This window comes from Dermochelys coriacea, chromosome 1, assembly GCF_009764565.3.
Source record: "Dermochelys coriacea isolate rDerCor1 chromosome 1, rDerCor1.pri.v4, whole genome shotgun sequence".
NCBI lineage: Eukaryota > Metazoa > Chordata > Testudines > Dermochelyidae > Dermochelys > Dermochelys coriacea.
This window is the reverse complement of record NC_050068.2, coordinates 325883205-325899297: the sequence shown is the minus strand read 5'-3', so window position 1 is coordinate 325899297 and position 16093 is coordinate 325883205. Positions and strand designations below refer to the sequence as shown.

At 40.8% G+C, this 16093-nt stretch overlaps 2 protein-coding genes across 17 annotated transcripts in view; one reads left to right on the top strand and one right to left on the bottom strand.

Annotated features, from left to right (window-relative positions):
* Positions 1-4800, top strand: part of PRKAR2B (protein kinase cAMP-dependent type II regulatory subunit beta) — a 151086-nt gene extending 146286 nt beyond the window's left edge. For both annotated transcript variants that reach the window (XM_038390578.2, XM_038390568.2), the window contains exon 11: positions 2678-4800. In XM_038390578.2, coding sequence (XP_038246506.1) covers positions 2678-2811 — 134 coding nt within the window. In that variant the 3' untranslated portion in view covers positions 2812-4800. The remainder of the gene's footprint in view (positions 1-2677) is intronic.
* LOC122456606 (vegetative cell wall protein gp1-like) overlaps positions 1-16093 on the bottom strand; it is a 64090-nt gene that overhangs the window by 47111 nt on the left and 886 nt on the right. For 9 of the 15 annotated variants that reach the window (XR_006275584.1, XR_006275582.1, XR_006275589.1 and 6 more), the window contains exon 2: positions 4253-4352. Coding sequence is in view for 1 of the 15 variants with exons in the window: in XM_043497031.1 (XP_043352966.1) it covers positions 4277-4352 (76 nt within the window). In the remaining 14 variants the exon portion in view is untranslated. Of the gene's footprint in view, positions 1-8; positions 701-2050; positions 2171-4240; positions 4353-10123; positions 10244-11502; positions 16082-16093 lie in introns of those variants that run through there. The other 6 variants (XR_006275588.1, XR_006275586.1, XR_006275587.1 and 3 more) reach the window with 6 other exon arrangements.

The following is a 16093-nucleotide window of genomic DNA, read 5'->3' as shown; positions in this document are numbered from 1 at the left end:
GAAGTGATAAGTGACCACAAATCTCACCGCATTCAGAACTAAATACAAAACTTATTTCTTTAACTTAGTTTTCCTTCAGTAATGTTATTTTAAAAAACTGAACCTACATTCAAAACAAAACCTCCCAACTGAGTTGACATGGTTAATGGGTTATTTAGATGTTACTTAATTCACCCCTTAATGCTGAAATATAGGATTCTTTTGTATGGTTTAAGGTTTAACTTCTCAATCACATCATTATATAACCCCTCCATTTTATTAATCTAACTATTAGGAAAATTGTAAGATACAAAGGCAAACTTTGTATTCTTAAACAACAGACATCAGGCTAGTTCTCTGTTTATTCACAAAGCTACTGTTTTTTTAAAACTAAGTCTCCCCAGCCAAGCAAAGATAAACAAGCAGAAAAAAGAAGACCAAAGAAGAGGAAGATGAGAGGTGGTGTTAAGAGAGAAGATCTGTTATGGTCCAGTGTGGCAAGTTGTTGGGTCACTGGCACCTTTGAGAAAACAGCGACCTTGGTCCACTGAAGGCTGATTCAAGGAGGAAGTTTTCTTCTTTCTCTTGATGACAAGAACTGTTAAAATGGCATCAGATGAGCAAGCACAGACTAAATTCATTGCTGGCTAGAACACACATATAATACCTGAGAAACCACTATGATTACTGTTCAATAAGTTCAGCGCCATTAGACTCATAACTGTGAGTGGAAGATAAGAAAAGCTAAGGAAAAGAATAGACTACATACCAAGATACCACCAAGAAGGTCAACGGAAGACATTATAGAATCATAGTGTTAGAAGGGACTGAAAGGCTCATTTAGTCTAACCCCCTGAGGTTCCTTTTGGAACCTCTTATAACTATAATTTGTAGAAAAGTACAGGGTGCTGTAGCCCGTTCTAGAGTTCTCCAGTAATTTTTGTATTCCATACAATCTTCACTTGGAAAATGTTTTCAAAACAAAGTTCCCAACAACCACTGAATTCTCCTTGACAAACCTTATTTTAGCGATCTTAGATATTTCACAAAGTTGTGGGCTATCATACTATGGTGATAGGCACAGTGTAACTACCTAGATAAATAGATACCCTGAAAAGTTACTACCTAATCTTGAGAATAGTTTTCAAACATTTTATTTGCATTATACCCACCCAGACTGAGGACAACACTGTACTAGCTGAACCATTTAAAAATATTTTAAAAATGGATAGCACACTCTTCTTGTCTAGTGTTGGATGGGTTTTGGTGTGCCATCCATACACTGTTAGACCTAGTCTACAAACAGTTTGTGCACCTATTAACTGATTTACACACCAAATTAGCTAAATAAATGCAACACCGCTAGCGTGGATATCCTTAAATTGGTGTAAGAACATCTTAAATCAGTTTAGTTTAATTCGAAACTGATATAAGTGTACACACAAAATTGCACTGGTTTAACTAAGTATGTTTTAAATCACACTTCCAGTTAAACTCGTGCAGCTTTGTGTATAGGCCAGGCGTTAGAATCTTTTAAATGAAATTTACAGTGTGTATTCCCTAACTACCTCTATAGTAAGTAAGCAGCCATGTTTATTGTAGTGCCACAAAGTGAATTTTACTATTTAATATATTGATTCATGATTATGCAATAGATAGAGTTTAGATTGTAAATTCATATGGTCATGGACGTTTTCTTTTATGTCTGTAAGGCTCTATGCACATTTATGGTTCTGTATGAATAACAAAGATCACAGTTCTAAAATAAACACTTCAAATTTGTGCATGATATCAAGCTGTAAATGGTGAGATTTTCAGTTTTAGCAGAGAGTGTTTTTACTTTAGATATCATTCAGGTATGTGTTAGCGGGAGCATGGCTCCAGCAACTTTTTGAAGAGAGAAAGGAAGTAAAGAGAATGAGACAACAGGAAAGCAGTTTTGATGGGAAGTATGTATAAATTACTGGCAATTCCAGGATAGCAAAAAATTGGGTGGCAGTGGTTTTGGGTGGCGGTGGTTGTGTGTGTGTGTGTGTGTGTGTCTAACAGAATTGTTCATTTTGATGTTTTTGTCTAAATGTGTATTTTCCCATAACTGCCATAAATAACATATTAAAACAAGTTGCAAATATATGCACATTTATGCCATAACTTGAACTATACAGACTTGTAGGAAAAACTGTGTGTGTGACTGAAAAAAAAAAGTTTTCCTCGTTATGGACGTTTTATTGACTTACTAAATTTTTCAGTGATAACCTAATAGATACAAAGTTAGTTCTAGACTTTTTAAAATGTAAAGTTTCTTGAAGTAAAAAACACAAATTATTGACTATAGCATTTTTAGTTCTCCTGATTAACACTCGCGGTGAACCAATATGGATAACTATACTTTTAAATTGTCATCCAAAGCCCAGATCCTGCAAAGACTTATGCATTAATATCAGTAGAACTATTCCTAGTAATAAAGTTAAGCACATGCATAAGTGTTTGCAGGATTGGGGTCAAGGTATTATTTAGGTCTGAATCATATGGGAAAAGTTATCTCCAGCTCTGCTGACATAGTATGGGTCTCATTGATGCCTTTCCCCTTAAAATTTAAAATTCTACACAATGAATGTCATAAACTCTGAAATTAATTTCTGCAGCTGATGGCCACATTACATTCTCTCTCTCTCTCTCTCCCCCCCTTTTATCTTAGTTATGGATGTACAGGCATTTGAAAGGCTTTTGGGACCTTGTATGGAAATTATGAAAAGAAACATTACAAACTATGAGGAGCAGCTAGTTGCTTTGTTTGGAACAAACATGGACATTGCTGATCCCAGTGCATGAAATAAAGTATGGAACAACAAGATCTGTTATGAGAAAATAGCACAGTAGTGGTTAGTCCACTGAGAACATGTCTATCTTCCTGTAGATGCCAAGCATTTTGTGTGATTTTAGGTTTGGGGTTTTTTTTGGTTTTGCTTTTTTACATATTACAATGGATGTATCAGTAAATTAAATTGGGATTTAATAGACTTTGGTCCTGATTTTCAGAAGAGCTTAGCACTAGCAGTTCTAGTTGAAGTCAAGGGTAGCTGTAGATGCACAGTGCCTTTTGAAAATCAGGTTCTTTGTAAACAGCATTTCATAAAGAATAGATTTAAAAAAAACACTATGCTGATGAATTTGTCCAACCAGCTTCTGTTCTATAAAATGGTTATGATTTTCTGGAAAGACTGTTAGCTTGAATGTGATATGTTTAAAGTATTAATGCACACAGTGTTCATAAGTATTGATAATACAGAAGGTAGACTATAGATATCCATTTCTGCCTATTACAATTGTCTTGATTTTATGTTGCAATTACTATAGCTGTATAAAAAAGAAATAACTCAAAATTCCTCATAACGATAAGGCACAACAATACATTTTGTGTAAAGTTCATTACCCAAGTCTTATTTTAACATTTGTGATTTGGTATTAAAGTCCTCTTTACTTAGTATGTCACATTTCAGCAAGCCCACTTGGAAAATATTGTAATATCTTATGCAATTTAAGGGATTTTTATATTTTTGCAATAAACTGCATTTTTATTTGTTACATATAAGCAGTATATTCCTCTGTTGAGAAAGCTGACAAATTAATCTTGATGCAAGCCTGTTTTTTAAAAACAGGCAAAAGTATTTTACGTAAGCAATTGTCACATTCCAACTAATCATGCATAACCTACATCATTTTCCTTCTAATTTCTTTCTTGTTTCAAAATTTATGCATTTTGTCTTTTCCATATTTATTTGATGTCTAAACTAGGGTTAAATTTTATCCTTAGAAATCACTTATTTTTCTGTTAAATATTTCCCATTTCAAGTCAAATGTTCTCTATATCTTTCTTCTCAGTAGAGTCTGACTTTATATATTACAGACAAGATTCAACTACTAAAGTGTTGAAAGCCATACTAAAATTTTTGGTCCCGGAAATCCTTACCAGCAAGTTTGAGAAAGCATGTGAATCTGAAAGATCAATAATTTGAAAGGCTGTTTTATACATGTTTGGAGAGCATGTTATTAAAGCTGTCAAGTTCTGCTTTGGTCTTCAAATACCAAAGGCCCCTAAGACATCATGAAAGACTGTCATTGCAGCAGTTGAAGGATGGGGTAAAGTTTTGCTCAGTGACGAAGGAGAAAGTATTATCTTACTTAAAATAAGAAAAAAGCATTCATTTCTCGATAGTAAAAGTCTGTGACTGGAAGTATCCGACATAGTCCAATTCTCACATTATATACTGACATGTTTATTGCTCCATGTGGAAAGCTAGTTCACATAATGACAAGTTGCAGTAGTTCTATCAAGACAGAACCAGAAGAATTTCAACAAGGTTGCCAGATCCCTGTTTTAAACAAATGAAAAGTTACACAATACTTTTCTTCTTAGACAATGACTTTTCTAATGCAATGTATTTGTGTTTGTCAGTTGGTATAATTATATATCCTGTAGTTATAGTGATCTGTTCTGACAATTTATACAATCATACTTGAATATGAAACTATGATTATACAATACTATTACTAACATGTAATTTATATCGTATAATATGATATAAATTATAAATGAACATTGTTAACAAAAACAGTCTAAGCAGAATTTACAAGTGTCAACAATTTTTTTACACAGCCTCCTGATATGAATAGTTGCACATATGATTGCCTTTGTACTTTTGATTTATTGAAAAAAGTGAATTCTGTTATACTAGAAGGAAACATCAGGTAACCAAAATATGTATGTCATTCTATATGCTTACTCTATAAAAGTTACTTTATTTTTTTGCACTAGCTTAATGTTATTCAGAAAAATGCTAATGATTATTTGTATGATGATGAATTCCAATCAAGGCCATAAATGCTACTAACAATATTTTCAATATTGTTTGTTATATTTAAAGTTTCCTTACAATAAACAACACTTTTATATGTATATATATAGTGACAAAGCTCCATCCTTGCCTCCGTGGGTCCCGCATTTCCTGATGGATTTTGCTAGCCTCAGAGGCTCACTGTGACCCTCCACGTAACCCTTCCCTCTCTAAAAACAAGGGTCACAGTCTACTGAGCCATTTTCATCATAAGCCAGCGAGGGAGGTGAGGAGAAGTTATCCTTCCTTGCATAGTCTCTGTTGTCTCCCAGTCTCAGTGATTAATCAGGGGGCAAAGGTGGTGGGGAGCCTGGGCCCACCCTCTACTCGGGGCTCCAGCCAAGGGACCCTAATAGTATCAGCTATGGTAGCTGACCTTTTAGAAACATGACATGTACAATTCCCTGGGCTACTTCCCCCACAGCAGCCCTCACTTCCTCAAGCTCCACTTCACCCTTACCTCAGGGCCTCCTTCCTTGTGCCTGATATGGTGCGTACTACTCAGTCTCTCCAACAGCGCAACTTCCTCCCACTACTTTTCTATAGCCATCTGGCCCTGCCCCATCACATATCCTCTCTTCCCTCCCCCCCCCGCTCAACACTGTAGAGTTGGGCAACTTGGGATGCCAGGCAGTAGGCTCATGACAGACCATCAGCATTGCCATGGTGGCATCCAGCCCTGTGCCATATACAGAACTGGAATGGTTGGAGGGATAAGAACCACCTGGTGATCCTTGCATTCTTTTCCTTATTCCGCTGCATCCACTGGAGGGGTGCATGGTCCGTCACAAGAGTAAATCGCCAGCCTAAGAGGTAATAATTCAGTGTCTCCATAGCCCATTTGACAGCAAGGCATTCTCTCTCGACTACTGCGTATTTCTGTTCTCTTGGGAGAAGCTTTCTGCTTAGGTAGAGGATCGGGTGTTCCTCTTCTCCCACCATTTGCGACAGAACTGCTCCCAACCCCACCTCGGAAGCATCTGTTTGTAAAATAAATTCCCTGTTAAAGTCTGGGGCTATGAGTACGGGGTCATTACAGAGGGCCGTCCGAAGGTCTGTAAATGCCCCCTCTGCTGCGTCGGTCCACTTTACCATGTCTGGACCTCGGGCCTTACCAGGTCCATTAGGGGACTTGCCCTAGGGGAATAAAACATGGGTAGTAGCCTACCACGCCGAGGAACACACGGACCTGCTTCTTTCAGGTCTGCCGGGGCCAGTTTTGAATTGCCTCTAATTTATTCGTTTGGGGCTTCACTATGCCCCTTCCCACAATATATCCCAGGTATCTAGCCTCTGCTAGCCCTACGGCGCATTTAGCGGAATTAGCAGTGAGGCCAGCCCACCTTAAGGTGCACAGTACTGCCTCAACTTTCCCCAAGTGGGTTCCCCAGTCTGGCATATGGATGATGACATCATCTAGGTATGCAACTGCATAATTAGTATGGGGGCGCAGCCTCGTATCCATGAGCGTATCCATGGAATGTGGCTTGGGCCCCATGTAGCCCAAAAGGGAGGACGGTGTACTGGAATAGCCCATCCACGGTGGAGAATGCTGTCTTTTCTTTAGCTTCTTTGGTCAGAGGAATCTGCCAGTACCCTTTTGTCAGATCTAGTGTAGTCAAGAATCGGGCACTACCCAGTCGGTCAACCAGTTTGTCGATGCATGGTATGGGGTATGCATCAAACTAGGATATTTCATTCAGTCAGCAAAAGTCATTACAGAATCTCATGGTACCGTCAGGTTTAGGCACTAGAACAATTGGACTGGACCACTGACTGTAAGATTCTTCAATAACCCCTAATTCTAACATTTTCTTTACTTTGGCCTTGATTTCTTCTCTTTTAGCTGCTGGGATTTGGTAGGGTCTCAATGTTACCTTGGCTCCGGGGATTGTACGGATATATTGTACGGTGATAGGTCTCAGTCATCCACCCTGGTTTTGTAGAGAACACATCTCGGTTGCGATTAATCATGTCGGCTGCCTCGATCTTTTGGATCGGTGTCAAGTCAGATGATATCCTCACTTGCTCGTGTAAGCTATCCTCCTGTGGAAGGGTCTCCTGCATGACTACGCATGCCTCTCGATCGTGCCAAGGTTTTAGAAGATTGATGTGGTAAATTTGCTCCGATTTCTGGTGGCCTGGCTGCCGCACCTTATAGTTCACTTCTCCCATGGCTTTGATTATTTTGTAGGGTCCCTGCCACTGGGCCAACAGTTTACTTTCTGCTGTGGGCACCAGTACCATCACCCGATCCCCTGGTTGGAACCACTGAAGCATCACTTGGTGGTTATAATGGGTTCGTTGGGTCTCCTGTGCTCTCTCCAAGTGTTCCCATACAATGGGCATAACTCGGGCTATCCGATCTCTCATCTGCAGTACATGCTCAGCTATGTTCCTTCCAGGATTTGGCTCCTCTTCCCAGGCTTCTCTGTTGGCTGCTCGCATCCATCTGCCTACTAGGGAGGTCTTCTGGCCCTGGGTCAGTATCCGGGTTCCCAAGGCCTTCACAGCCTTCCTCTCTTTTTTTGTCTTCCTGGTCTTTTTGGGGGCTGAGAACAGATCCTGAGAAATCTCAGCGAACATCGGGGGTTGACATTCCCCTGGTGAAAAGTCACTGTCCTCAGGGTCCCCACCTCCCTCCAACCTCTCCAGGGGGAGTAAATTATCAAATCCTGAATACTCCCTCTGAATGACTACAGGATATGGGAGTTTAGGAACTACGCCCATAGTCACCTCAATGGGGTTTCCCTGAACGTCTATCTCCACTGAGATGGTGGGGTAATGGCTCATTGCCCCTTGCACACACGTCACTGCTACGTGTTTGGCTTGTAGCAGCTGACTACTTTTTACCAGCTTACCTGTTATGAGGGTGATAGCACTCCCAGAGTACACAAGTGCTGTAGTCTCTGCTCCATTTATCCTCACTGGCCTGGTGTAATTATGTGGGGCTAATGCGATCCCCGCGAGGTGGATAAGGGAGCCTGGGACCTCTCAATCCTCCAAGTTACATTGCATAGGCTCCTTGGTGCTGGGATATGTGCTGCTATGTGTCCCCACTGCCCACATGCATAACATCTATAATTGCTTTTAATCACTCCCCTATCCTGGGGTCTAGGGGGTTTAGTCCTGGGATTCCCCCCACTCAGGCCAATCCTTTCCTTCTGAGGTCCCTGCTGGTTTTCGGCCCCCCCTTCTTCCACTTAGGACTCCCCGGGGGTTTGGCTGCCCAACCTTCTAGGGTTGGGGTCAGGTGCTGGCTTCGAAAGGGGCCTTCCTTGGGTAGTTGGGTCAGTTCCCTCGCTGTCATCCATCTTTCTACCAGCAGGATCGTCTCGTCGTACGTGGACGTATCGTTCTGGCCTACCGATTTGCGGAGATCTGGCGGCAGTCCCCGCATGTAATGGTCTATGACCAGGGTCTCCAAAGTCTCCTCTGGCTTGCACATCTCGGGCTGTAACCACTTCTGCGCAAGATGTATGATGTCGAATAGCTGGGACCTCAGGGGTTTGTTCTCCTGGTATTTCCACTCATGGAACCTCTGGGCCCTTACCATGCCGTTACCCCGATCATGCTAGGCTCTCTGCTTTCAGACCGGTATAGTCAGTGGCATCCGTGGCAGGCAAGTCAAAATAGGCCTTCTGGGCCTCTCCACACAAAAAAGGGGCGAGAATGCTGGCCCACTGCTCTTGGGGCCACCCCTCATGCTGAGCAGTCCTTTTCAATGAGAGGAGATATGTCTCTACGTCATCTCCTGACGTCATCTTTGGCAGACAACCAGTGGCCCTCAGAGTTTGCGTCCCGTCGGACCCCCGGGCCTGGGTGGTGAGGATCTTCAGCTGGTCCACCACCTTTCTCAAGAGGGCATGATCTTGGATCGCCTGGCTCATCAATAATTGATTGGTTTCCTGCTGTAGCCGCATAGACTCCTGTTGTGCCATTGCCTGAACCCAGGTGGCCTCCTGCTGGGCTGCTGTGGCTTGTACCAGAGCTCTTACCACCTCCTCCATTGTGGTACAAAGCAAACAAACAAACCAAAACAAAAAAAAAATCCAAAACTCCAGTGCATTTTTTTTTTAAAAACTCTTTCTTCTGCCATGCTGTGAACCAAGTCCCACTCCTGACACCAGTTGTGACAAAGCTCTGTCCTTGCCTCCCTGGGTCCCCCTCAGAGGCTCACTGTGACTCTCCATGTAACCCTTCTCTCTCTAGAGACAAGGGTCACAGTCTACTGAGCCATTTTCATCATAAGCCAGCAAGGGAGGTGAGGAGAAGTTATCCTTCCTTGCACCGTTTCTGTTGTCTCCCAGTCTCAGTGATTAATCAGGGGGCAAAGGAGGGGGGGGAAGCCCGGGCCCACCCTCTACTCCGGGCTCCAGCCCAGGGACCCTAATAGTATCAGCTATGGTAGCTGACCTTTTAGAAACATGACATGTACAATTCCCTGGGCTACTTCCTCCACAGCAGCTCTCACTTCCTCAAGCTCCACTTCACCCTTACCTTCCTTGTGCCTGTTATGGTGTGTACTACTCAGTCTCTCCAACAGCGCAACTTCCTCCCACTACTTTTCTATAGCCATCTGGCCTTGCCCCATCCCAATATATATCTATGTAGATGTGTTCATTTTTATAAAGTTATAAGTGAATTATTTATAGCCACTTATTAACACATTAATAATTTTTAACACGTTTGTAGTGCTTTAAACCTTCAAAGAACTTTATAAACGTTGAGCCTCTTGCTCAGTTCTTCATATACTGGGAACAAATAAAAGAGAAAATAACTTGTACACAAACAGAATGTGTATATAGCAACTCTGGACACTCATTCAGTATAGATCAAATGCCAGGACATGGTCTGGTGATGGCTACTTTTAACCATTTTACTGCAAACACATGGTCTTTTCTCCCCCACCCCCAAAGAAACCCTCCTTACCCAATTATAAACTGCAGCTAAATGTCAAATGCAAGAGATGTGATGACTATAAGATAAACACAAAATTTTGGGTTTAACGAGGCCGAAGGTCTGGCTCTGTGTTATAGCAGGTTGTTGTACTGCTTCTGTTAATGAGAAAATAATCTGTGGGATTTTATTTGTTGGCAGATGAATTTTTCAATTTAAAATAATGAGTGGGGTTTTAGCTCAGTTGGGTGAGTCTCACTAAACATTAATAATATTTGACATAGTTTTAATATAAATCATTATGGCACAATCAACCTTAATTCTGGCATTTCCTAACTATTGAATGTTACCTTTGCAACCTAAGTAATGTTCTTTCAAGTTTATTTAATGTAATCTTTTATACAGTTTGTTTGTGAACCACTGCCCTCTACTGGATAGAGCATCTGGCCTTTTACTCATTCTCTCTTCCACTAAAGATTTACAATATACAAAATAAGTAAGTTTGAGTATAGAAAGCACATACCATGAGTTTATTGCTCAGATTGTCAAATGAATTCAAATATTCTTTTTAATAAGATTTAAATCTGAGGATTAGACTAATGGAATATGCATATTTTTTTCTCAATGTGTTATACATTTTGTGGAGTGTGATATCCAAGGCCCAAGACTTGGGGTCATATTCACTAGTTTTGACCTGTGCAGGAGTCTGTGCCATTGAATCATATTGCTTTATAAATTTAGAATTTAACCAGCACTTTTAAACTTAACGTCTATAAAAAACTTTGAATCTTCATGGCATTCCTGTAAGATTTTAGGGAAAGCACTTTTATCTTTGGATAGAAAGTGCTATAAAAGGGGATAGGGATGAGCTCCATGGAAAGGTGATTAAGCATTAGGATGTATTGTCTTTTCTGAAGTGTCTCCACAGGGATGGAGGGAGGAACATGTGTCCAACTGCCTCCTGGCCACTCTTCACCCCCTACCCTAGTGCTGACCTTACAGAGCCCTCTGCAGCATCTGGAAGAGTGGTGGAGAGAGTGAACATGCAGAGCAGAGAGAGGGCTCCTGCCAACATAGATCTGGAGACAGATGGCAATCGAGACCAAATTGAGACTATGCCCAAAGTGACCTGGGAGCTACAGACCCATAAGAAACAGGTCCCTCCCCAAAGAGCTTACAGTCTAATTAGAACAAATAATAGAGTGAGGGAGAGGAGAAGAAAAGCATGCAACATAAAAACTGTTCTGTTTGGTGGGGTTGTTAAATTCATCTACTTGTGGGAATGAAAATTTAGCGATGACTCCCTGATATTTTTTCCATATCCTTTCTGTCCCTCACACAGAAATTCTTTCCTGATGGCCTTTCCCTTTAGAGCATGCACCCATACAGAGCATGAACAAAAGTCAGAGAGAAGGTAGAGATTTAACATCCCCTTGCTAGTGGACCATAATTTCACCACTTAGCTATGGGGGGAAATGAAACCGAACATGTTTCCCTAAATAGTGTACAACCAATTGTTCAGGAATGTGTGTGGACAAGTTAGACTACAAAGGAGGAATCTGAAACTGCGGAGGGGAAAGCCCTGTTGAGTCTGGCTGTTTGAACATGAAGCAGCATAAGACTTTACCATACTTTCTCCTTGACCTCTGAAAAGTAAGACTGCAGTTAAATAGATACCTTTTAGTTAAATTATATTTTACATCTAATAGGGCAAGAGCCTGTGCTGTACCTCCTCTAAGCATAGTGAACTTCAGTCTTCCAGGTGGTCACTCCAGTGCCTTTGGAGTGTTTCACTGAATTCACTATTAAAAAATACTTTGTAGGGCTAGGAGATTAGGAGGAAATGGCTAGTGTCAGTCTGCAGTCAGTAAATGGATCCCTTCAAAGGGAAAAAACCTGAAGCATCTATATTGTAGAGAGTTTATGGCTGAGAAATAAGTTGTATTTAAGTTTTTCTAAATTTGAAGAAACTGGCTGAGTGTCTAGACTCTAATAACAAAGGGAATATTAAAATTGATACAAAACTGTGTAGGGCAAATTCCAGGAGAGGGGGAACAGTTTTCTCTTTGGAATACTACAGAAGTCTTTGAAATAAAGGGAAGCAGATCTAGACTTTTTTCAACAGATGGTCTTCCCCCATACATGATGATTTTGTCTAATACTTCCTGGTCCAAAAAAAAGGACCTGATGGAATTGACAAATGAAGGACCAGTTTCTTAAAGAAACTGATCTTGTTTGTTCTAGCAACATGATTCACCAGCTACTTCCAAAAGAGCACAGTGCAAAATTATATATTTAGACAAGCCAGGATTTGTGAAAATCATCATCGTTTCACTCCTTAGCCAGCTGACATAAAATATCTTAAAGCAGTCAATTGACCAAGTATTAAGCAGCTTGCACTTAATTGCTCAGCTCTTCATAAAATTTTGGTTGACATTACAAGACAAGACAGGTACACATTAGAAATACATCTGCTGATTTGCAATGTGGGATAATGTGATGAGAGATGCTATTTTGAATGGATTTTCTCCCTTTGCTCCAATTGAAAATAGAAATGTAATAATGTGTGCTGGTAACAGGAATATTAATCTGAAAGTCATCTTTAATGTCTCAATTTTTTAAAATGGTTCCTTTAGAACAGTCCAAAACACACAATTAATGCGTACTGGTAGTGTCTACTCTTTCAGCACTTACAGGAATTCAAAAATTCATGTAAGAACATTTAATTTATCAACAAAATGGAAAAATTTTCTTGAGTAATGCTTCTATAAAACCTTTCCTATGCAAAAGTGTATAAATACTTAAGAAAAATTTTAAACTCTTAATATTCAGAATATTGAGAAAAAAGATCTCTGTTTGTTTATTGTAATATTAAACATTTAATATTATATTTCATTGTTCAGTGTCTTTGGAGTTGAGTCTCAACATTTACTTTGATTAAACACGTATTCTTTTTAATAATGCCAGCTTTTCAAACTGAGGAAATGCCTGTAAAAGGTTAATTATTTTTGCTACATAGTTAAGCACAGGTATTTTGAATTAGATTCTAAGACATCAGCTTTTCTACTCCGTTGTTTTTGTCATATTAGTCTGATGAACTCGTATAAAGACTTTTATAATTACCCATTCTCACCCCCAGAAGATATTGCATGTTCCTGAAAGTGAAATACCTTCAAATAAATCCATCTGGATTGAAATAACCCATCTTATCTTACTAATGGACAAGCTATCACTTCCCATAGAAGACAAATATCAAGATTTCATTGCTTTACAATTACAATAAAATCAGGCATCTGCTTCCTGCAGTCCTGTGTCTTGATGCTCAATAAGTAAAAATGGGATAAGGTGTACCCTGATGCTTAGTAAATTATATTGTAGTCCCTGTGAAAGTTTGTTCATATTAATTGCACTACACTATGCATTCATTTATTAACAGCCAGAAAACAGTACTCTTTTCTGGTGGCCATTATTAAGAAGTGGAACCACTTTTCTTTTAACTGCAATAATCTTTATCTAGTTCTTGCTCATTTTCTCACACAGCACTTTGTGTATGTATATGTTAAGGTAATGCATCATAGGCTATGCCTGAGAAATTCCTATCTTATGGGGAATATATTTTTTTCTCTTTATTTAAATTTATTTGTGTGCATTCCCTTATTAGTTTCTTTCAGATAGTATGTTATCAAATTGTAAAACTCCAAAGCTAAGATGAGAGTTGGTTGGGAATGAAAAAGGAAGAATGGATTTTTTTTTTCCCGATTTCAATCCACCCCACACAATCTCTGAGCTATTTGTTATTGAAGTTTTCATATCCTTATTAAGATACTGATGATTATTTTTAAATTATGAAAACGTTTCTGTTAGTATTAGAATTTTTAAGGTGAAGATCTGGTAAATAGGAAACAGCACTCGACCTCAGGAGATCTGGGTTCTGTTCCCACCTGTGCCAGAGATTTCCTGGGTGACAATAGGCAACTCACTTAATCTCTATGCCTCAATTCCCTGTCAGTAAATGGGGATGCTTCCTAATCAAATGGGTGTACAGTGAGGATAAGCTCAGTAATATATGTGAGGCCCTCTGATATAGATGGGCACTGCATAGGAACCTAGAAAGGGATATTTTGTGTTTTCCCCCAGACTACATTTTGAGGCTCAATTACCACTACCAGTTTAAATGCAACCAGAGTGTTGTCTGATAATTAAAGCACTGGACTGGGAGTCAGGAGAGCTGTGGTCTAGTGTTAGTACTGCCACTGACTCATTGTTTGACCTTTGACAATTACTTAACCTCTTTATGCCTCAGTTTCCACAGCTGTAAAATGGGGATACCTTCTTCACAGGAGTTTTTTGAACATTAATTAAAGCTGGTAAATCATTTTGAGATTTTAAGTTGAAAGGTGGTAGGAAAGTACAGAGTATTATTAAAGTCAGAAACCAAGCAAAAGCAAAATCGTCACTTCCAGTCTTATGCTATGACTCAGTGCAACATCAGCTTGGTAGTGAAAAAGCTCCCGTTGGGAAAGAAGGGAAAAGCAGTTGTTCACTCCAAGACTGGACAAAGCCCGATCCCCAGTGCAGGCTATTACAAAATGTGCAAAAGCACCTGAACCTTACCAGATAATTAGTTTTGTGAACAGAAGATGATGACAGCAAACATGATTTGGAGTAACTAAATCCACAGGAGCAAAGGATAAGCTTTTTAAAATTCAGTAAGATTAAGGAAGTGTGCATGTGTGCTGCTTATCACCTTGAGTTCTCCAATGATACAGATGATGGAGAAGATAGTTAAATCCTGGTATTCAATTGTTCTGTGCTAACTTGAACTCAGCCTCCTGCAATGTGCTTTTTGGGATTCATCTAAAGCCCTGCCCCTAGGCCTATCACTTTTTATGGCTGATTTCCTGGGCTTATAGATAGGGTGCCCACTAGCACATTTCCAGGATACTGAACATTCCAGGAATGGCATGGGCCTGCCCCTACTGGGGCGTGACTTTGCACACACAGTGCGTGTGAGGTCAAAATGGGGGTGCCATATTGAACAGCACTCTGCCCAGTCCCTGCTGGCGTTACCTCACATACACAGTATGCGCAAGGTCACGTCTACAGGGGTAGAGTGGTGCACTCTCCATTATGGCATCCCTCTTCTGATACCAGACAAAACCACACACACCCTGTTTTGTCTCAGTACTGGATGGGGACAAACATTACAAAAGCAGGTCTGGTTAAAATTGCATGAGTGGCCTGCCTACTTCTAGGCCCAAAGTCACAAAGGTATGTAAGCCACCATCTCTTTTCCCTTTTATGTATAGTGAGGCAGCCACCTAGATCATTTTTGCAAGCAACACCTTAGATGCCTAAACCACGAGTTCAGGCACTGGGTTCTCATTTGTGGCTCATTAAGCAGAGACAGGCACCTGTCTATAGGGCAGGTCTTTACTACCCGCCGGATCGGCAGGAAGTGATCGACCTATTTGGGATCTATTTATCGCATCTTGTCTAGATGCGATAAATCATTCCCCGAACGGAAGCAGTTGATGGGGGAGCGGCAGCGGTCGACTCTCCACCGTCCTCACGGTAAGTCGACCTAAGATATACACAACTCGCGTAGCTGAAGTTGGCCTCTTAGGTCGACGCCCCCCTCCCCGACACACACACAGTAGACCAGGGCTATGAGAGGGATAGAGCTTAGAACACAATGTTCTCATGCGCATCTCCCAGTAGCTAGCTTAAAATGGCTCTCTTAGATCTATCTTTCCTCCCATATTGTACAAGAAACCTACATGCCTAATTCAGGCTTTAGGGATTTCTGTAGTGTTCCTGTGACTTTTGTTTTACACATTGAAAGTTACGCAATGAGTTGCAACACTGCAGTCCCTTTGTGGATTCCAACTCCATTGGCAGTTAGTTCTCTCCTCTCTTTGATAGCCGAGACAGGGTCTTTAGAGCCTCTGTGCTCAACTTTTTCCACAAGGGCCCTCCCATCCCATTTGGCACCATAAGAAAAGGCAGCATGTGCCTGCCTCCCATGAACCCCTTTTCTCCCCCCAGTCTTGGAGGCAGTGAGCAGCACTCTGGTTGGCTGTGCTAGACCGAGGTGCCCACTGAGCTGAAGAGAAGCCACTGCCTCTCTCTGCCAGGGCTGGAGCTAAGTCTCCTGGGTAAAGTTAGCCAGAGGGGCAGATACACGTGTCCCTATGACTCTTGTTTACTATCAGACCAGCGCTTCGCGGCGCATTTTGGGGCTTGTTGTCCAGGTGCTCCCTGTTTAGTAGCCCACGATGGAAAAAGAAACTACATTTCCCAGAAGGCAGGGACTTCGC